The sequence below is a fragment of the Tetranychus urticae genome, chromosome 1, assembly GCF_039701765.1.
Source record: "Tetranychus urticae isolate SD_2017Ah chromosome 1, NJAU_TeUrti_SD_1.0, whole genome shotgun sequence".
Lineage (NCBI taxonomy): Eukaryota > Metazoa > Arthropoda > Arachnida > Trombidiformes > Tetranychidae > Tetranychus > Tetranychus urticae.
In genome coordinates, this window is record NC_142958.1 from 29,599,844 (window position 1) to 29,621,325 (window position 21,482).

The following is a 21,482-nucleotide window of genomic DNA, read 5'->3' on the forward strand; positions in this document are numbered from 1 at the left end:
AGAGATTAAAAATGTGAAACGTATTTATCAAGATCTTACAAAGACACATTATTTGCTTGCTGAGCCTTTTCATTTTACAGTAATTAGCTCTACTAATAAGTCACTTAAAATTAGCGGTGAAATAAACAAGTAGTGTCTTCTATGAGCGAAAATATTTGTTGAGGCTAAACTAGGTCTAAAGTTCAACTTTTGTGATTATAGTACAGTAAGTTCATTATAATATATGTTCAACACTTGTGCATCAATAGTTTTTGATTGTTGTTAATTTGTAATTTTGTTACAAAGTTCTCAGTATTTTGACAATAAAATGTCCCAGGAAGACAATGAACAATTTTGTAAACATGAACCTCAGTCAAATGAACAATATGAAGATTATCAAGAAGGTGAGTTTAAAAATTCAGTGACTTATAGTATTAAGTATCCAACTAAGTTCGTTCGTTTTTTGGCAATCTAATTTTAAATGTTCGTTCTTCTTCTTTCAAATTAACTTTATTTGAATTATTTTTTCTTCTAAATAATAGAAAATTTATTAAGCTTTAGTTAGATATAATTTTCGAACTGATTATCATTGAATTACATTGATAAATAACAATATAAATAACTTGCGTCAGGTTAGGAATACTTTTCATTTGCTTTATTGTGGTTGGAGCCCATTGGGATCAAAGTAATTTGTTTAATTGCGATTCAAAATTAAATGCATCAAGCCTTCAGCTAAATCAATAAATTAATCAATTAATTTTGAATCCTCAAACTTTCAACTTTTTTCTGCTAAATCTTATGTTAAAATAACATTGAAGATATCCAAATGGTGAAAAATAAAAAACTGAGCTTCTAAAGATCAATGTTAAATGAATTTTTGATTTGAATTGATCGTTTATCAATCAATTCATCCGATGACATCTGAATCCGTATCATGCTTTGGCTATGAGCTATCGAGCACAATTAAACAAATTATTCTGATCATAATTGATGCTAACCTAATGAAATTGTTAAAAAGTCTATCAATGTAAAGTGTTAACTTGGTATTAATTTTAATATTATCTAATATTTACTAACATTTTTTTTGTCTATCAAATGAATTAGCTGGCCCAAGCTCTCGGTGCGATGAGATGGATACTCGACCCGAGGTTATGAGCTCTAAGATAGAGTTCCTGGAAGCTAAAGTAGATGCATTGGGGCGAATTCAAAAAGAGTTTTTTAATACAATTGAAACTCAAATAGTGGAAGGAAGATTCGAGCCAAAGAGATTGATAGAGCTGAAATACAAAGCGAAATTCACCAAGAAATTGGTGAAAAGAAGATATGATCCAGCTGTAAGTGAAATTCACTGATTTTTTGAGACAATGACAACAATTTTCAGTTTCTTTTCTTTTCTTGCAGTGGAGATTAATGATTAAACGTTTACAAGAAGAAAGGGTGAAGGCAGATACTTTGAGAACCATTAAATCGACCTTCTTGTTCGGTCCTAAGGATCCTATTCCATTCGTAAGAAAATTGGCGGAGATATTGTTTGGTCATGACAGGCTTGTAAAAACCATGATGGGCAAAAACGGACAGCCATTGAAAGGTATTAAACCCTGTGATAGAAATGAATTTTTCACATCAGAAGAGGAGCAACTTTTTTTGGATCTCATGAAATTAGTGGATGAAAAGCTGTTTGACGACGAAGATGCTTTCGAGTATTTGGTGAGAAGAATTGTAAACCAACTCGGACGTGATTTGGCACGGCCACCCATCCGACTGCCAAGATGTCTACATTTCAATCGAGCTGATAATATTAGAGCAATAACAGATTACTTTCCAAGGGTCACAAGACCAGGACCTGCAAGAACCGACCCGCAGTGCAATGATAATGTGATCAATATTGATTGAATCTTGTTGAGATTTTAAGTTACTCAGAATTTCTATTCTCATATTTCCATTTATCTCCCCATTTTTAGGCTAAAAATTTTATCAATTTCTACAGAACTATTGTTTTGTGTAATTGGTTTGACAATAATTTCCGAAAATTTACTTCGAAATTTCATTATTATCAAATATCATAATAACCGCATGTATTAGTTATTCAACTTATTTAATAATTTTATAACTGTTTTAGTCTATGTATCTGTGTAAGTTTGGCCATTGATTTTCATTGTTTTTCACTTTGAATTGAAATTGAATGGACCAAACTATTCAACTTGTATCACATATCACATTTATTTTAAAAGTCAACAATTTTTTACCAATAAATATTTTTTAACGCATCGCAAGACCGATGAGAATCAATAACCAGTCAAGTTAAATTTGATTGCATCAATATAACAGCGATTTACAATCTTGTTAAAAGTTCATTAGGTACGAAGTGATTGTAATGATCTTTGATTATGGTACTATTAAGAGCAAAGTTTTTGAGATAATTGTAAGGAATTTGCACCCATTGAATCAATGATTTCAAGAATAAGTGGCAGCAATAAATTAGTTAATTACCTTTATTATTCAGAGGAACAAATTAAAATTTTTTGCTGTTATTATGATCATATGATTCTTAGAGGATTTACATGAAATATCATTGCTTACTAAATCCATAAAGAATAGAAATTATTTTATAAATGATTTTATTAACAAAATACCATAAAAGTATAAAATTGATAAAAGTCCATGACCAGTTCCATTGTACTGAGGATCTCAAAGATCAAGACGTATAAAAGCCACTCATGAGATATTCATTTTTGGATACTTAAATAAAATGAATTACTTTTCAATGATTTTACTAATAAAGTGATCTGCATAGCTTCGAGAAATGTTGCTTCTTGATTACTTTAGTGTGCCATTACCTTTTATTTACTTGTTCTTGAGTCTGTCCATTATTTGGATCATCAAATATCTTTTCAAATCTGTGAAACGAATATATTCATTACCTCCAGGACCATTTGGATTTCCGATTTTTGGTTATTATCCGTTCTTAAAGGATCATAGTTATATACAATTTGATCGACTATCCAAAAAGTATGGACCAGTTTTCAGTCTAAAGTTGGGTCAATATGATACTATTGTTGTCTGTGATTGGGATAACCTTAAAGATGCCTTCGCAAATGATGCTTTATTGGCTCGTCCTGCTAAAGGTTTCTTATCAGGAATAGAGAACACGCTTTCGATTATTTCAATGTCGGGTGATGCTTGGCGTGAACATAGACGGTTGTCATTACATGTTTTGCGTAATGTTGGTTTGGGTAAACGAGAAATGGAAAATTTGATCTCGGAAGAAATTCACCAATTTTTGTATTCACTTGAAAATGATGCGAATGACTTGTCTCAACGTCTAATGCAAAGTGTCTCTAATAACATTTCGCTTATGCTATTTGGTCATATTTTTGATTATGATGATCCAGATAAAGTGGCGATTGATGAAAGTCTGAGAGATTATTGCCAAGCATTTCAATTTTCAGGCATAACGAGCTATTTACCATGGTTAACTAAACCACTGATTGCTTTAGGTAAAGCTAACCTTAAAATTATACAAAAAGCTCAAATGCATCTAAACGACTTCATTTCAAAAGAGCTTTTCAAACACCAGAATGGGAAAGTTGAAAACTACATTGATGGATACTTAAATGTCCAGTCTAAGCGGAAAGATCAACTATTCAATAATGCAACATTAAAAAGGAATGTTGCCACATTCTTTGTTGCAGGATCAGAGACCGTTGCCGGTACTCTAACCTGGGCCAGCATGTACCTAGTAAAATATCCTCAATATCAAGAGAGGATTCGATTAGAAATAAAAGAAGTTATTGGAACTGAAAAACGACCAGATTTCTCGGATCGTCTAAGAATGCCTTTTACTCTCGCCTTTCTTTATGAAGTCCAGCGTATTGAATCCATCGTCGCTACAAATCTTATACGAAGAGCTTCACAAGACACAAAGATTGGTCCTTATAATGTTCCAAAAGATAGTCTGGTTCTGTTCAATTTCTGGTCTGTCCATCATGATCCAAAACTTTGGTCTAATCCCGATAAATTTGATCCAAATCGATTCCTTACCGAAAATGGTAACAAAGTAGTAAAGCCTCCATATTTAGTGCCATTTAGTGCTGGTAAAAGAGCTTGTCCAGGTGAAGGCTTAGCTAATGTGGAGCTATTTTTATACACAGTTGGTATACTTCAACGATTCAAAATCAAATCAGATAAACCATTATCCTTTGAAGCAATTAACGGTCTCACTCGACGTCCAAAATACAAACCAGATTTAATCTTCCAAAGAGTATAATTTTAATAATTCAATGTAAATATCCATTAAAGTCTACAAAATGGTAATTCAAATTCAATGTATTAATAATATGGATATCTAATTCACTTAATTTTTACGACAGGACGTTATTTTTGCGCCTCGATATTTCGAGAATGGCATCACCTAAAATTATCATTCTTTGACTAAATATTAGATGGCAATATGGCATATGATACATTGAAGTTTTTAGATGATTCAAGAAATTACAAAAAAAAGTAATAACATTGTTTTACCTAGCTTGTCAGATTTATATAAGATTAACAAAGGTAAATGGTTACTTATAATGTGTTAGAACAATATTCATTATTAAACGAAATAAATCTGATTTCTTTGATATTCAGTCATATTATAATATAGCCCATATTGCAATCTAATATGTAGTCAAAGAATGATAATTTTAGGTGATGCCATTCTCGAAATATCGAGGCGCAAAGATTACAGGCCAATGTCCAAAATCAAGAGAACTGTTGATTGATTGAAAAAAATGTTTAACTCATAATGCGTAATGTCAGTTTTCAGGGTCGAATAAGAAGTTTCAGCTCTCCAACTCTTATGGTCACAGAAATCTGTCGATTTAACTGAAAATCGAACTTAACTGTTTTAAAGAAACAAAAAGTTTTATTTTCTATAATAAAGTATATTTTCTGGTTGGCCATCAAAAGTTACATTGATAAAATGAGTTTAAAGAAAAAATCTGCTTCCACAATCGTACAAAAAGCTTTACTAGTTTCAACTTCAAACTCGATTTTATCGAAAACTGTTGATCAAATAAACATTTAAATCACACAAAATGACGCAGTTTCCTACAAACCAAAAAAGTCCAAATTCGCAAGATACTAATTTTTACCCATTTTTGCTCCTTTCTCTTTCAGCATCTGTGTTGATTTGTTCATAAATATGACAAAAGTGCTTTTTTGAAACAACCGAGAATAAACGTTATGAATACGTATTCCTGTGTATTTTTCTTTATTTTCGGCATAAATAACTTTTACATATCAGAATTAGAATTGAAAAGTATAGTTTATAAAACGTTATTATTATTTTGCTCAATTTGCTTTTCAATCATTTTGATGGCCTCATTCAAGCTATTTGAATTCCTCATGTTTTGTGAAATCACTTTAACTCGATCGATCATTTCTTTGTCATTAAATATGTTCTCAATACAATTAAGAAGATAATCTTCATCAATATCATATGGATTAACTCGAAACCCAATCTTTTTATCGACAACTCTTTGTGCATTATCATATTGATCATAAAAATAGGGAATGACAATCATGGGTTTCCCATAATAAAGTGTTTCCATAAACGTATTGTTACCTCCATGAGTTATGACCAGATCAACACCTTGAATAACTTTAATTTGGTTAACATAATTTTCACCCCACATGTTGTCAGCCAATTCGAGTGCATCACCTCGAGGTCCTTTAGAGACGATAAATTTGTGGGGAGATTTGGCTAAAATAGCAATTATCTTCTTCATGACAACTAAATCAGCCGATCCCAATGATCCCAAAGAAAAGTAAATTAATTTTCCTGGTTTATCTTGTAATTTCTGTGGGATAACAAATTCTGTATCAAGATCTGGTTGACGGACCCAAGCATCAACACGATACCAGTTAGGTCGTCTTGATCCACATTCAGTATAATCCAATTCAGCCGGGTAATGATAAAATCCAAAGGTGGGAGGGTTGTCAACAAATATGGCTGGGTTGAACTTGACATCTTTGAGACCAGCAGCCTCTAGGTTTGCATTATTGGCCTCAGTAAGCTTTGCATAAGCAAGCTGATAAGCCTCTCTGAACTCATCCCAATTAGATTGATCACTACTGACTGAGTAACCAGAGAATGGTGGAGGTCCTGATGGATACAAAACCAATGGGTTCAGCGATGCCAGTGGAAACCAAGGAATTGAATGTTTATACAGAAAAGGGAATGGAGCTGGTATGTCGACTATAATTGCATCAAACTTATTGTTTTTATCCGAAACAATTGCATCCATGGCATTATTCAAAGCTTTAAATAAAGTAGCCGGAGCTGCTACTTCTTCTGATCCATCTTTGATCATGTCATGGCATTGTTTTAGAGGCTCCTGTCGGAATTTATCAGCAAAAGCGTCAATCCATTGGAAAAGAAACTCGTTAGTATTCACAGCAACTAATGTTTCATCAAACGGAATGAATGAAAATCCTCTTTTAACAGCCAAGTTTCTGTGCTTTTCACGATGAGCAAAGGTAATCTCATGACCAGCAGCCTTCAAACCTTCAGCAAATCCTAATGCCGCATTGATATGTCCAAATCTGAATAGAAAAGAGATTCAATTTATTAGTCGCGATTATCATTCTCCTTCGAACGAGTTGGTGTTTTTTCAATTTAGAGACATCAGGATTCTGAAGTTATAATATGTCACAACAAAGTTTCCGGATATCAATAATAAATCACGGTTAGACTCACAAGTTGTCAGTTGATATTGCATACTAGATGCAGTCGAACAAATAGTTCTGACCAACTTAAATAGATACAAACTTAAAGAGTAGCGGACTCAACAACAAAGCAATTTATATCGCTAAATTAATACTTACGCATCAATCGCTGTGACCATGAAACGCATGTTGAGTTGCTTTTAAACTGAATTTGTAAAGTTCGTCAATTTACACAAGTTAAAATTGGAGTTTTATACTCTTAAGCTTGAAAGCTTGACACTTGAATAACTGCTGATCGACTCAATGATTTGTAAACTGTAAATGAATCTAACAATTTTCAAAGCTAAATGATCATTGCGATGGCACTCAAGTGTTTTTATACATGGCACTCTCAATGTCAAATTGGATAAAAAGCTAAGTGCAAAAGTATTTGAACAATTAATTTTGCAATGAATGGTTAAATATGAATTACGATTTGACTGCATTTATCCGAGTTTTGAGTACAAACACTGTCAAGTTTGCGTGCACTTAGTCACGAAACTAACCATTCGACGATCATAATTAAGTTTCATAGTTATTTTATTGGAGACTAATTAAATCCAATTCAAATCAGTACATGCAAACTTGATCATCATCAACATTTCTTCAACTTTAATGGTCTAAAATGCTAAATGAAAGGGTTAGCTTTAAGATATTGTTCAGATCAAGATACGCTAAGCTTGATCTGAACCTCGTGATCTTCGTGTATTTCCTGCACAAGATTATAATTGGCTCTAAAATTTACATGACTTCTAATGAATAGATCTTGTTAGATCACTCGATTTCTGCAAACTATTATGCACTTGAATAATTTGCCATCAATTACCCATCAGAGTATGGTGGCAATTCAAATCAATTGACTCTTATTCATCTTTTTATGCATGTTTTTCAATTGTCAGTCCATTCTATGTTTTATTGGGTTAACTATCAATGGCTATCAACTGATAGAAATGGAAACCTTAATTTCTGAAGAAATTCATTCATTTGCGTCATCACTTGAAAATAATGCAATTGGCTTGGCACAAGGTCTAATGCCAAGTGTTTATATTAATAATAACATTTCCATTCTTTTATTTGGTCACATTTTTGATAATAACTATTCTGACAAAATTATGATTGATCAAAGTGTTCAGAGATTCACAGAATCATTCCAATTATTCAAAATAACAAGTTTTTTGCCAAGGTTAAACCATAATTTCTTTAGGTAAAGCTAATCTTTAAGTTATACAAAAAGCTCAAATGCCCCTAAACGAATTCATCTCGAAAGAGGTTTCGAAACATCAGAATAAATCAGCTTCGTTACAAGTTGAAAACTACATTGAAGGATACTTAAATAACTATTTTAAGCGGAAAGACAGTCTGTGGACTATTCAATGGTTCAACATTAACAAGATTTACTAACAGTATCTTCTACTATACTCTTTGATTTTGATGTTCTCTTTCTAAACGCAAACCCAAAAGAAATTATAATTTTTGATTGAACTGACTAATTACGAAAATGTTGCTTCTTGATTACTTTAGTGAACCATCGCCTATCATTTACTTGTTTTTGAGTCTGTCCATTATTTGGATCATCAAATATATTTTCAAATCTGTGAAACGCTTATATGTATTACCTCCAGGACCATTTGGAATTCCGATTTTTGGTTATTACCCGTTCTTGAAACATCACAATTTGATCAACTATCCAAAAAGTATGGACCCGTCTTCATTATGAAGTTGGGTCAATATGATACTTTTGTTGTCTGTGATTGGGATAACCTTAAAGATGCCTTCGCAAATGATGCTTTATTGGCTCGTCCTGCTAAAGGCTTCATATCAGGAATAGAGGAAACTCTTTCAGTGATTGCAATGTCTGGTGATGTTTGGCGTGAACATAGACGCTTGTCATTAAATTTTTTGCGAAATGTTGGTTTGGGTAAACGAGAAATGGAAACTTTGATCTCGGAAGAAATTCATCAATTTTTGTCTTCACTTGAAGATGATGCAAATGACTTGCCTCAACGTCTAATGCCTAGTGTTTCTAATAACATTGCAGCTCTTTTATTTGGTCGCATTTTTTATTATGACGATCCTGATAAAATTATGATTGACCAAGGTGTTCAGAGATTCAGTGAATCTTTCCAATTAACTGGAATACTGAGTTTCTTTCCATGGTTAATTAAACCGCTAATAGCTTTAGGTAAAGCTAATCTTAAAGTTATAAGCAAGACACATCAGCGTATGCATGCTTTTATCTCGAAAGAGGTTTTAGCGCATAAAAATAAAGTGAAATCGACAGAAATCGAAGACTATATTGATGAATATCTTAACGCACAATCTAAACGAAAAGACAACCTATTCAAGGACATGACATTAAGACGAAATGTTGTTGGTTTCTTCGTTGCTGGATCAGAAACGGTCACTAGTACTCTTACTTGGGCAATTATGTATCTCGTCCAATATCCTCAATATCAAGAGAAGATTCGCTCAGAAATTCAAGAAGTTATTGGAACTGAAAAAAGACCAGATTTCTCTGATCGTCTAAGGATGCCTTTTACTCAAGCCTTTCTTTATGAAGTCCAGCGTATTGAATCAGTTGTCGCTTTTAACCTGATAAGAAGAGCTTCTCAAGACACAAAGATTGGTCCTTATAATGTTCCAAAAGATAGTCTGGTTTTTTTCAATTTCTGGTCCGTCCATCATGATCCCAAACTGTGGCCTAATCCTGATAAATTTAATCCCAATCGATTCCTTGCTGAAAATAGTACCAAAGTAGTAAAGCCTCCATATTTAGTGCCATTTAGTGCTGGTAAAAGAGCTTGTCCAGGTGAAGGTTTAGCTAATGTGGAGCTATTTTTGTACACAGTTGGTATACTTCAACGATTCAAAATCAAATCAGACAAACCATTGTCCTTTGATGCACACTTCGGCCTTACTCGACGTCTAAAATACAAACCAGATTTAATCTTCGAAAAATATCTTTCTAATAATTCAATCTAAATGTCCATTTAAGTCTATAAAACTAGTATTCTAACAATACATTTATTACACGAAATAAAACTCTTTGTTTCTTGAGTCTTGAAACAGATAAGTTCGATTTTCATTTAAATCGACAGATTTCTGTGACCATAAGAGTTAGAGAGCTTAAACTTACTATTCGTACCTAAAAACGCATTATGCATCATGAGTTAAACACTTTTTTCAATTTATGCCCAATTCTCTTGATTTTGGCCATTGCCTTAAAACTTTGAGACGCAATATTTCGAGAATGGCATCGCCTACAGTCATCATTCTTTCACCAATTTGATCTTTTGTTAATTAGTAATTTACTTCAATTTAATAACTTTCCATCAGTGCATTCTGGTCATGATTTTTAGGTTGTAAATGTACGAGCAACAACTTTTTCAACAAACCAGACTCATCTTAACCCAATTTTCTGGTTAAACTTGCAAATGAAATGCAAAGAGTGCTGCCAGAGACTTGAACATTTGAGTTAGGAGTTGAAACTTTGTGAGTTTGTAGGGACATGAAAACTGAGTCCATTAGTACTATTAAATAAGTCATCAGATGGACAGTTTTCTAAAGAATCGAGGTCAAAGTTGAAACTTCGATTGCCTTTTGTGCAATTATGGAGCCAGATTTTTTCATAAAACTCATTTTACTGATGTAACTTATGACGATCAAGCATAAAGTGTTTCTAATTTTCTCAATTTATCGATAGTTCTCTTGATTTTCGTTATTGACCATAAAACTTTAAACACCAATATTTCGAACATGGTATCACCTAAAATCCCGATTCTTTAACTAATAATTGGATTTTCTTATAAGCTATGGTTTATTGAAATTCAAGATGAAGCAAGACTATACAAAAAAGTTATAGCGTCGTATTACTTATGGTATTTTAGATTGATACTTGATTTATCAAGGTAAATGCTTATTCAAACACAAATCTAATATTCATTATGCGTGTGTAAAATTTGTGTATAATTGTGTCTTTACAGCAACAACCACATTATTATCTGAAGCAATTTCTTATGACAGGGGATTATATAAATCGTGGATTACAATATCTTAAGATTATCCTTCTTTATTAATAGATTTGTCTATGGAGTTGAGTCAAAAGTACCAAAGTTTTGCAACCAAAACTTGCTATCCAGCTAGGCAATACTGGAAATATTCTTATATACTAGTTAAGATAGTTAGTATATTGTGAATACATATTTATGTTTGGCCTGAATAAATTTTCCTATCGAAATTTGAATTGAAAAATATCATTTATAAAACTTTATTTTTATTTTGTTCAATTTGTTTTTCTATCATTTTGATAGCTTCATTTAAGCTATTTGAATTCCTCATGTTGTGTGAAATGGATTTAACTCGATCTATCATTTCATTGTCATTAAATATGTTCTCAATACAATTAAGAAGATATTCTTCATCAATATCATATGGATTAACTCGAAACCCAATCTTTTTATCGACAACTCGTTGTGCATTATCATATTGATCATAAAAATAAGGAATGACAATCATGGGTTTCCCATAATAAAGTGTTTCCATAAACGTATTGTTACCTCCATGAGTTATGACCAGATCAACACTTTGAATAACTTTAATTTGGTTAACATAATTTTCACCCCACATGTTGTCAGCCAATTCGAGTGCATCACCTCGTGGTCCTTTAGAGACGATAAATTTATGAGGAGATTTGGCTAGAATGGCGATTATCTTCTTCATGACAACTAAATCAGCCGATCCCAATGATCCCAAAGAAAAGTAAATCAATCTTCCTGGTTTATCTTGTAACTTCTGTGGGATAACAAATTCTGTATCAAGATCTGGTTGACGGACCCAAGCATCAACACGATACCAATTAGGTCGTCTTGATCCACATTCAGTATAATCCAATTCAGCCGGGTAATGATAAAATCCAAAGGATTGAGGGTTGTCAACAAATATGGCTGGGTTGAACTTGACATCTTTGAGACCAGCAGCCTCTAGGTTTGCATTATTTGCCTCAGTAAGCTTTGCATGGGCTAGTTGATAAGCCTCTCTGTACTCATCCCAGTTAGATTGATCACTACTGACTGAGTAACCAGAGAATGGCGGAGGTCCAGTTGGATACAAAATCAATGGGTTCATTGATGCTAATGGAAACCAAGGAATTGAATGTTTGTACAGAAAAGGGAATGGAGCTGGTAAATCGACTACAATTGCATCAAACTTGTTGTTTTTATCCGAAACTATGGCATCCATGGCACCATTTAATGCAATGAAAAAATAAGCCTGAGCTGCTGTTTCTTCAGACTCATCGTTGATCATATCATGGCATAGTTTTAGTGGCTCCTGTCTCAATTTATCACCAGCAGCATCTATCCACTGGAAAAGAAACTCCTCAGTATTAATAGCAACTAATGTATCGTCAAACGGAATGAATGAAAATCCTCTTTTGTCGGCCAAGTTTCTGTGCTTTTCCCGATGAGCAAAGGTAATCTCATGACCAGCAGCCTTCAAACCTTCAGCGAATCCTAATGCCGCATTGATATGTCCAAAGCTGGATAGACAAGAGATTCAATTCATTAGTCTCAATTATAATCATCGTTATTCTTCATCGCACGAATGGGTGTTTAGAGACATCAGAATTCTTAATTATAAGATAAGTATATAATAAATTACGATCTCATTCAGTTGATTCAGTATTCAGCCAACAATAAAATTATTGGATAAAAACTGTGGTTTCTTTAAGACAATAGTAACAAATATAATAACAAAGCAATTTGTATCGATAAATTACTTACGCATCAATTGCTGTGACCAAGAAACGCATGTTGAGTTGTTTTGCACTAAACTCGTCAATTTACACTATTTATTCAAGTCAAAATCGAGCCTTGTACTTTTACAGCTTCGGAGATTGGATAAATGTTGGCAGGCTCAATGATTTGCAAATTATAAATGAATCTATTAATTTTCAGCAATCAATTCACCATAGAGATAACACTCAAGTGTTTTTATCTTTACCCTGGTACTCACAATGTCAGATATGTCCCATTGTTAGATATGTGGATTGGATATGAAGCTCAGTGCAAAGTATTGGGAAAATTAATTTTAAAATGAATTGTGATGTTAAATATGAATTACGATTTGACTGCATTTATCAAGGTTTTGAGTACAAACACAAGTTTCTAAATTAAGATTTCAATTTAAACATTTACCATATTTTAGACGATTAGCATTGAAAACGGGGTCGGAAGTCGGAGTAATGAAGTCGGGATTGGTATTGGGTCTGCTTGATCTTCAGTAAATAAACTATGAGGGTCGAAAAAATTGGAGCAGAAAAATTGAGTATATCGGTGCTACTCTCTGATCAGCAGTTTTCTAGAAAATCGAGTTTTAAGTTGAAACTTTGATCGCCTTTTGTGCAATTATTGAAGAAGTTTTTTTTCATGAAACTCATTATTCTGCTGCTAATAGCCAACCAGAAAATGCAATTATTTCGGTAAATAATGTTTTCGTTTTCCGTACAACAGCGCTCCGATTCAAAGTTAAACCAAGAGAAACCGTCAGAGTTAGACAGCTGAGATTCATTTTCCACCGATAAACCGCTTGGGTCAGACACTTTCGATTTATCAACAGTTCTCTTGATTTTAGTCAATGGTCTCTAAAGAAATGCATCAATTTTTGTCTTCACTTGAAACTAATGTAATTGACTTGCCTGAACGTCTGATGCCAAGTGTTTCTAATAACATTTCAGCTCTTTTATTTGGTCACATATGGTCAAACAGAAAAAGTATCAACTGATCAAATTGTCCAGAGACTCTGTAACATTTTCCAATTCACTGGAATAACGAGCTACTTACCATGGTTAACTAAACCTCTAAATAAAGTGGATTCGACAGAAGTTGAAGACTATATTGATGGATACTTAAATGTCCAGTCCAAAATGAGAGATGAACTATTCAATGATAATGTATTGATGAGAAATGCTATGAAATAAAACTTTTTGTTTCTTTAAAACAGATAAGTTCGATTTTCATTCAAATCGACAGATTTCTGTGACCATAAGAGCTGAAAATTACTATTATAATACTTACTACTTACTAAAACCGCCATTATGCATCATGAGTTAAACACTTTTTCCAATTTATGCCCAGTTCTCTTGATTTTGGCCATTGCCTTAAAACTTTGAGACGAAATATTTCGAGAATGGCATCGCCTACAGTCATCTTTCTTTCACCAATTTGATCCTTTGCTTATTAATAATTTCATTCAATTTAATAACTTTACATTAGCACATTCTGGTCATGATTTTTGAGTTGTTAATGTACGAGCAACAACTTGTTTAACAAACCAAACTCATCTTAACCCATTTCTTGGTAAATAAACCAATTTTCTGGTTAAACTTGCAAATGAAATGCAAAGAGTGCTGCCAAAGACTCGAACATTTGAGTTAGGAGTTGAAACTTTGTGAGTTTGTAGGGACATGAAAACTGAGTCCATTAGTACTATTAAATAAGTCATCAGATGGACAGTTTTCTAAAGAATCGAGGTCAAAGTTGAAACTTCGATTGCCTTTTGTGCAATTATGGAGCCAGATTTTTTCATAAAACTCATTTTACTGATGTAACTTATGACGATCAAGCATAAAATGTTTCTAATTTTCTCAATTTATCGATAGTTCTCTTGATTTTCGTTATTGACCATAAAACTTTAAACACCAATATTTCGAAAATGGTATCACCTAAAATCCCGATTCTTTAACTAATAATTGAATTTTCTTATAAGCTACGGTTTATTGAAATTCTAGATGAATCAAGATCATGCAAAAAAGTTATAGCGTCGTATTGTTTATGATATTTTAGTAGATTGATACTTTTTTATAAAAGTGAATGCTTATTCGCACATAAATCTTATGATGTGGTAAAATATTCATTATGTGGTTGTAATATTTGTCTATAATTGTGTCTTTTTAGCAACATTATTATCTAAAGCAATTTCTTATGGCAGGGGGTTATATAAATCGTGGATTATATTAATAATAATAATGGATAATAATATCTTGAGATGATCTTTCTTTATTAATAGATTTGCCATAAACAGAGACGTTATTGTGTCAAAAGTATCAAAATCTTGTAACCCATTGTACATTTTTGGCCTGAATAACTTTTACGATCAGAATTAGAACTAAAAAATATCATTCATTGAGCTTTATTTTTATTTAGTTCAGTTTGTTTTTCAATCATTTTGATGGCCTCATTCAAGCTATTTGAATTCCTCATGTTGTGTGAAATAGCTTTAACTCGATCTATCATTTCATTGTCATTAAATATGTTCTCAATACAATTAAGAAGATAATCTTCCTCAATATCATATGGATTAACCCGAAACCCAATCTTTTTATCGACAACTCGTTGTGCATTATCATATTGATCGTAAAAATAGGGAATGACAATCATGGGTTTACCATAATAAAGTGTTTCCATAAACGTATTGTTACCTCCATGAGTTATGACCAGATCAACACCTTGAATAACCTTAATTTGATTAACATAATTTTCACCCCACATGTTGTCAGCCAATTCGAGTGCATCACCTCGAGGTCCTTTAGAGACGATAAATTTGTGGGGAGATTTGGCTAGAATGGCGATTATCTTCTTCATGACAACTAAATCAGCCGATCCCAATGATCCTAAAGAAAAGTAAATTAATTTTCCTGGTTTATCACGTAACTTCTCTGGGATAACAAATTCTGTATCCAGATCTGGCTGACGGATCCAAGAATCAACGCGATACCAATTAGGTCGTCGTGATCCACATTCAGTATAATCCAAGTTAGCTGGATAATGATAAAATCCAACTGTCTGAGGGCTGTCAACGAATACTGATGGGTTGAACTTAACTCCTTTGACACCAGCAGCCTCTATGTTTGCATTATGCGCCTCAGTAATCTTTGCATAGGCTAGTTGGTAAGCCTTTCTGAACTCGTCCCAATTAGATTTATCGCTGTGGACTGAGTAACCAGAGAATGGCGGAGGTCCAGATGGATACAAAATTAACGGGCCCATTGATGCTAATGGAAACCAAGGAATTGAATGTTTGTACAGAAAAGGGAATGGAGTGGGATAATCAACTACAATTGCATCAAATTTGTTGTTTTTATCCGAAACAATTGCATCCATGGCACCATTTAATGCAATGAAAAAATAAGCCTTAGCTGCTGCTTCTTCTGAACTATCGTTGATCATGTCATGGCATAGTTTTAGCGGTTCCTGTCGAAATCTATCACCAGCAGCATCTATCCACTGGAAAAGATTTTCCTCAGTATTTGCATCAACTAATGTTTCATCAAACGGAATGAATGATAATCCTCTTTTAACAGCCAAGTTTTTGTGTTTTTCTCGATGAGCAAAGGTAATCTCATGACCAGCAGCTTTCAAACCTTCAGCGAATCCTAAAGCTGCGTTGATATGTCCAAAGCTGAATAGACAATAGATTAAATTCATTAGTCGCAATCACCATTATTTATCGAACGAATGGGTGTTTTTTAATTTATTTGAAATTCTGATGTATATTTTAATAAATTACGGCTACATTTAGTTGATTTAGTATTTAGTCAAACAATAAAAATATTGGATAAAAACTTGATCTCTCCAAGACAATAACGATGGTAACAAATATAATAACAAAGCAATTTGTATCGATAAATTACTTACCCATCAATTGCTGTGACCAAGAAACGCATGTTGAGTTGTTTTGCACTAAAAGTCGTCAATTTACATTGGGTTCAAGTCAAAATTGAATTTGTATACTTTCACAGCTTGAACGATTGCAACTTATAGAAATGTTGCCAGGCTCAACGATTTGCAAATTATAATTGAATTTATTGATTTTCAGTAATAAATTCACCATCCAGATAACCTTCAAGTGTTTCTATCTTTATGGTGGTACTCACAGGATATGTGCATTGGATATGAAGCTAAGTGCAATAGTGTTGGGAAAATTAAGTTGAAATTGAATAGATAAAGATGAACCACGATTTGACTGCATTTATCAGGTTTTTGAATACAAACACAATGAGGAAGGCCAAAACTGCCTAACAAGTTTATACGTTAATTTGAATAGAAACTTGTTTTTAAACATTTGCCATATTCTAGGCCATAAACATTGAAAGTAGAATCATAAATGAAGTTCTAGTTTACATGAATCACCAAATTGGAATCGGATGGTCTTATTGATCTACAATAAATAAATTAGAGTCAAATGATCTTTTCATTTTGAAGCTAAAATTTGCTCAATTCCCAATGAATTTAGTCACTCAATGGCAATGCTAGCATTCACTATTTCAACTCACGAGGAAAAGTGCCTCACTGGTGCGATTTGATTTAGTGAATTATTTGATTAATTCATACAAGGAGAAAATGTGAAATTATTTTAGGATCTGCAAATTTTTGCTTTAGTTTTTATTCAAAGGACTATGGATGAAAGCTTTGACTTTTAGGGACTTTGTGGGCTTGTTGGAGCATAAAAACTGAGTCCATTAGTGCTAGAAATTTCTCTGATTGACCGTTTTAAAGAAAATCGAGGTCAAAGTTAAAACTTGTATCGCCTTTCGTTCAATAATGGGAGAAAGATTTTTTCATGAAACTCATTATTCTGCAGTTACAATCACGATTATCTCATCATTTTGATTTCACTATTGGACTTCGATATTTCAAGAGATAATTGCGATCAATTTTAACCCATTAACAGTCATTCATATTTTACATATTTTTTTCATAATTCTAGTACGAAGCACCAAGAATCTTAAAGATTATCAAATCATTGATAAGAGTTCATAATTTGAGTGCATAGTACTAAGACAGTTATCAAAATATATAAATAGCCACTGTTATTTATTATATTATATTTCGTGTTCATATGCAGATGAACCAGTTTAATATTAAACCGTAAAACGAGTGAACTGATTTCATTAATTAAGTGAACTGACTAATTACGAAAATGTTGCTTCTTGATTACTTTAGTGAACCATCGCCTGTCATTTACTTGTTCTTGAGTCTGTCTACTATTTGGATCATCAAATATCTTTACCAATCTGTGAAACGCTTATATTCATTACCACCAGGACCATTTGGAATTCCAATATTTGGTTATTACCCGTTCTTGAAACATCACAGTTACATACAATTCGATCAACTATCCAAAAAGTATGGACCAGTCTTCAGTCTAAAGTTGGGTCAATTTGATACTTTTGTTGTCTGTGATTGGGATAACCTTAAAGACGCCTTCGCAAATGATGCTTTATTGGCTCGTCCAGTTAAAGGTTTCATATCAGGAATAGAGAACACGCTTTCAGTTATTTCAATGTCGGGTGAAGCTTGGCGTGAACACAGACGGTTATCATTACATGTTTTGCGCAATGTTGGTTTGGGTAAACGAGAAATGGAAACTTTGATCTCGGAGGAAATTCATCAATTTTTGTCTTCACTTGAAACTAATGTAATTGACTTGCCTGAACGTCTAATGCCAAGTGTTTCTAATAACATTTCAGCTCTTTTATTTGGTCACATATTTGATTATAATGATCCAGAAAAAGTAACAACTGATCAAATTGTCGCGAGACTCTGTAACATTTTCCAATTCACTGGATTAACGAGCTACTTACCATGGTTAACTAAACCTCTAATTTTTTTGGGTAAAGCTAATCTTAAAATTATACAAAAAGCTCAAATGCATTTAAACGAATTCATCTCGAAAGAGGTTTTGAAACATAAAAATAAAGTGGATTCGACAGAAGTTGAAGACTATATTGATGGATACTTAAATGTCCAGTCCAAAAGGAAAGATGAAATATTCAATGATAATGTATTAAGAAGAAATGTTATCACTTTCTTTGTTGCTGGTTCAGAAACAGTCACTAGTACTCTAACTTGGACCATTATGTATCTCGTCCAGTATCCTCAATATCAAGAGAAGATTCGATCAGAAATAAAAGAAGCTATTGGAACTGAAAAGAGACCAGATTTCTCGGATCGTCAAAAGATGCCTTTTACTCTAGCTTTTCTTTATGAAGTCCAACGTATTGAATCCATCGTCGCTACAAATCTTATACGAAGAGCTTCTCAAGACACAAAGATTGGTTCCTTTAATGTTCCAAAAGATAGTCTGGTTCTGTTCAATTTCTGGTCCGTCCATCATGATCCAAAACTTTGGCCTAATCCTGATAAATTTGATCCAAATCGATTTCTTGCTGATAATGGTACCAAAGTAATAAAGCCTCCATATTTAGTCCCATTTAGTGCTGGTAAAAGAGCTTGTCCAGGTGAAGGCTTAGCTAATGTGGAGCTATTTTTGTACACAGTTGGTATACTTCAACGATTCAAAATCAAATCAGGCAAACCATTATCATTTGAAGCAATCAATGGTCTCACTCGACGTCCAAAATACAAGCCAGATTTAATCTTCGAAAAAATTTCCTTTTAATTTTATAAACCAAAGTTAATCATTCAGACTCCCCTATCATGTTTGAAAGTACTAACAAGTACTTTTTGAATAAATGAATTACTCAGCTCTAGCCTGGATTTTCAGTTTTATTAAATGATTATCTGAATTATCACAACTAATCTGATCCGTTAGCATGAAAAATACAAATGAGCCAGCATAATTTACAGTTTCCGAGTTTAAAATTCCTATAAAAATGATTAATAATGATTCATAATGATTATAAACTTTCATGTATGAAGTTTCTTTATTCTCAAGTGTCAATACTTCATTTAGCTGACAAGACAAAAATTAACCATCCCAAGAAGAACAGAGAAATAGCCGTTGTCATTAGAATTAAAATTTTTCCGGTTACAGATTTTCAGAGTGTGGGGAAGTTTCTAGGCAGTAGTATAAAAAAGAAAACTTTATCATACTTCCGGACCTTCCGGTTTTCCTCTCCCCATCCAGGCACTTACAATCTCATGAAATAAAGAATTAGTCAAAGGGTGAAATTTTTTGCTTAATCTTTTTTGGCGCCAACTAAAGCAAATCTTATCAGGTTTTTTAGCAGTTTTTGGTTAACCTTATTTGTAATCTTTTGACTCTTTTGCAATCTTAGGTAGTTGGCAATATCTTGACTATTTCAACGGTTATTTTTGAGTTAATTTTCTATTACCAATCAAATTTTAGCCTTTAACTTAAACGCTATAATGCCAGCAAATGGAACCAAATTTTCAAACAAAGGAATATGAATGGAACATGATTTTAAATGAATAATTAAACATATTTAATATCCAAAAAGGAAGCAAAATGAATGGAAATGGCTTGATAGACAGGAATCATGGTTCTGAAAGTAATGAATTAAATATTAGGATGCCCTACTAATCTATTTAGTTGTTCAATGAAATAATTGTTGGCTCTATCAAAGACAGCCATAGCATTGAGAATCCTTTCGCTTTGATCAACTAAACTGTTAGCAAGGTTGTTTTGGATATTGCGAATTCTTTCGAGTTCATGATCTAAACTTTCAGTGATATGGTTTTCAACCCCGGAGATGAATTCCACCACTCTTAAATGTTGAGCTCGCTGACGATTTTGGATCCTTTCCGTAATCTCGTGAAGGTCATCCAAGTCTCTACTGTTGATTAAAATGTTGGTGGTGTTGACTGAGACTTGATTGAGTAATTGCGTGGTGTTTTCCTCAATTCTTCTCACCACAGCCATAACAGGGTCAGCTAACAGAGTTGAAATTGATGACAATGAAGGTAAAGATGATGAATTACGCAACCACTGAACTAAACAACGTCTACATCCAGCGTGGAAACAAGGGAAACAAACTGTGTCAATTACATTTGAAATACAAATAAAACAAGAATCTGTTGAAGTACCACCAACTGTTGCTTTCGGGTCCGGTGAACAGTTGTATACCTAAAGCAAAGAATATAATTATCACCTTTAAGTTTCATTCATTAAATGAAGAATAGATAACCTTGTAAAGATACGTTGCCAGTGAATTGAATATATAATGAATAATATATGAAAATTTGCTTTAAACGCTCATAATTATCTTGTGTGGATTCTTTGAATCTTTCAATCCGAGCTGTATCTAACGCTTGTACAATCAATTGATCAGGCACGGGGCGTCCATTATTGACTTCATAGGCGACAAATGAACATAACAAAAAAAATCAATCAACAGATCATGAATTTCTTTCTTTTAGCAAATTATTCTTCTGTTGAACACCAAGAAGATAAATTATTCCTGGCAGCAAAGTTTTCAAATGAATCTTAATTATTATAGACTTGAAGCTCTGTTTGTTTTAGCCACTTAAATTTTTTCGTCAAAAAATTTTTGCGCAAAACGCAATCAAAACTGATTACAAATCAACCAAACCGTTTGGAATGAGACAATCAATGCAAGTAAGTCTGTTGCTTTCTGCTCAATGAGATCTGAAGAAAATATCAAAGTGAAAGAGATTCTTCGTTTGATTTCAAATAAATAAATTCGTCAGTAATGAGTCCATCTTTTCATAACGGTCTGTATAAAATTATTGTTAAAAGGATTGCAAACTCCCCTTTGGCTATGCAACAAAACGGCAATCATCAAAATCATGAAAATAATAATAAAAGAACTCCATTGATAAAGAAAGTATCTAAAAGGAAGAAGCAGAAAATTTTGTGTAAAACACAAGTTGAGTAAGTGTTTTATAATAAAATTTCAATTTGCTTTTCGATTCTAACAAATCATTCATTCATTATTTGCAGTTCCAATTACTTAAAGGTGGCTATAAAAA

At 33.0% G+C, this 21,482-nt stretch overlaps 7 protein-coding genes across 7 annotated transcripts; 4 read left to right on the forward strand and 3 right to left on the reverse strand.

Moving 5' to 3' along the window:
• Nucleotides 1–181: 181 nt before the first annotated feature.
• Nucleotides 182–2,271, forward strand: LOC107361560 (uncharacterized). Its single transcript, XM_015928397.3, has 3 exons — nt 182–383; nt 1,084–1,313; nt 1,381–2,271. The coding sequence occupies exons 1-3, from the start codon at nt 308–310 to the stop codon at nt 1,870–1,872; spliced, it is 798 nt and encodes a 265-aa protein (XP_015783883.1). The 5' UTR covers nt 182–307; the 3' UTR covers nt 1,873–2,271.
• A 412-nt stretch (nt 2,272–2,683) lies between these two features.
• Nucleotides 2,684–4,299, forward strand: LOC107362031 (cytochrome P450 2J4-like). The gene has a single exon (XM_015929024.3). The coding sequence runs from the start codon at nt 2,783–2,785 to the stop codon at nt 4,244–4,246; it is 1,464 nt and encodes a 487-aa protein (XP_015784510.1). The 5' UTR covers nt 2,684–2,782; the 3' UTR covers nt 4,247–4,299.
• Nucleotides 4,300–5,288: 989 nt separating this feature from the next.
• LOC107362032 (sterol 3-beta-glucosyltransferase-like) lies at nt 5,289–6,878 on the reverse strand. The gene is made up of 2 exons (NM_001323121.1): nt 6,850–6,878; nt 5,289–6,567 (listed from the first exon to the last, which is right to left on the reverse strand). The coding sequence occupies exons 1-2, from the start codon at nt 6,876–6,878 to the stop codon at nt 5,289–5,291; spliced, it is 1,308 nt and encodes a 435-aa protein (NP_001310050.1).
• Nucleotides 6,879–8,299: 1,421 nt separating this feature from the next.
• LOC107362030 (cytochrome P450 2J4-like) lies at nt 8,300–9,754 on the forward strand. The gene has a single exon (XM_025160714.2). It carries the CDS (start codon nt 8,443–8,445, stop codon nt 9,709–9,711), a length of 1,269 nt encoding a protein of 422 aa, XP_025016482.2. The 5' UTR covers nt 8,300–8,442; the 3' UTR covers nt 9,712–9,754.
• A 1,232-nt stretch (nt 9,755–10,986) lies between these two features.
• Nucleotides 10,987–12,538, reverse strand: LOC107362033 (sterol 3-beta-glucosyltransferase-like). Its single transcript, NM_001323122.1, has 2 exons — nt 12,510–12,538; nt 10,987–12,265 (listed from the first exon to the last, which is right to left on the reverse strand). Exons 1-2 carry the CDS (start codon nt 12,536–12,538, stop codon nt 10,987–10,989), a joined length of 1,308 nt encoding a protein of 435 aa, NP_001310051.1.
• A 2,368-nt stretch (nt 12,539–14,906) lies between these two features.
• Nucleotides 14,907–16,450, reverse strand: LOC107361557 (uncharacterized UDP-glucosyltransferase YojK-like). Its single transcript, NM_001323117.1, has 2 exons — nt 16,422–16,450; nt 14,907–16,185 (listed from the first exon to the last, which is right to left on the reverse strand). The coding sequence occupies exons 1-2, from the start codon at nt 16,448–16,450 to the stop codon at nt 14,907–14,909; spliced, it is 1,308 nt and encodes a 435-aa protein (NP_001310046.1).
• A 1,096-nt stretch (nt 16,451–17,546) lies between these two features.
• LOC107361556 (cytochrome P450 2J4-like) lies at nt 17,547–19,279 on the forward strand. The gene has a single exon (XM_015928394.3). The coding sequence runs from the start codon at nt 17,707–17,709 to the stop codon at nt 19,186–19,188; it is 1,482 nt and encodes a 493-aa protein (XP_015783880.1). The 5' UTR covers nt 17,547–17,706; the 3' UTR covers nt 19,189–19,279.
• Nucleotides 19,280–21,482: the final 2,203 nt, after the last annotated feature.

What these genes read in the sequence shown, in the direction of transcription:
- LOC107362031 (XM_015929024.3), top strand. Translation starts at nt 2,783, where the DNA reads ATGTTGCTTCTTGATTACTTTAGTGTGCCATTACCTTTTATTTACTTG.
- LOC107361556 (XM_015928394.3), top strand. Translation starts at nt 17,707, where the DNA reads ATGTTGCTTCTTGATTACTTTAGTGAACCATCGCCTGTCATTTACTTG.
- LOC107362032 (NM_001323121.1), bottom strand. Translation starts at nt 6,878, where the DNA reads ATGCGTTTCATGGTCACAGCGATTGATGC. An exon ending in ATGGTCACAGCGATTGATGC is followed by an intron (nt 6,568 to 6,849) that starts GTAAGTATTAAT and finishes TTTTCTATTCAG; the next exon opens with ATTTGGACATATCAATGCGG.
- LOC107361557 (NM_001323117.1), bottom strand. Translation starts at nt 16,450, where the DNA reads ATGCGTTTCTTGGTCACAGCAATTGATGG. An exon ending in TTGGTCACAGCAATTGATGG is followed by an intron (nt 16,186 to 16,421) that starts GTAAGTAATTTA and finishes TTGTCTATTCAG; the next exon opens with CTTTGGACATATCAACGCAG.
- LOC107362033 (NM_001323122.1), bottom strand. Translation starts at nt 12,538, where the DNA reads ATGCGTTTCTTGGTCACAGCAATTGATGC. An exon ending in TTGGTCACAGCAATTGATGC is followed by an intron (nt 12,266 to 12,509) that starts GTAAGTAATTTA and finishes TTGTCTATCCAG; the next exon opens with CTTTGGACATATCAATGCGG.
- LOC107362030 (XM_025160714.2), top strand. Translation starts at nt 8,443, where the DNA reads ATGAAGTTGGGTCAATATGATACTTTTGTTGTCTGTGATTGGGATAAC.
- LOC107361560 (XM_015928397.3), top strand. Translation starts at nt 308, where the DNA reads ATGTCCCAGGAAGACAATGAACAATTTTGTAAACATGAACCTCAGTCA. An exon ending in ATATGAAGATTATCAAGAAG is followed by an intron (nt 384 to 1,083) that starts GTGAGTTTAAAA and finishes CAAATGAATTAG; the next exon opens with CTGGCCCAAGCTCTCGGTGC. An exon ending in AAAGAAGATATGATCCAGCT is followed by an intron (nt 1,314 to 1,380) that starts GTAAGTGAAATT and finishes CTTTTCTTGCAG; the next exon opens with TGGAGATTAATGATTAAACG.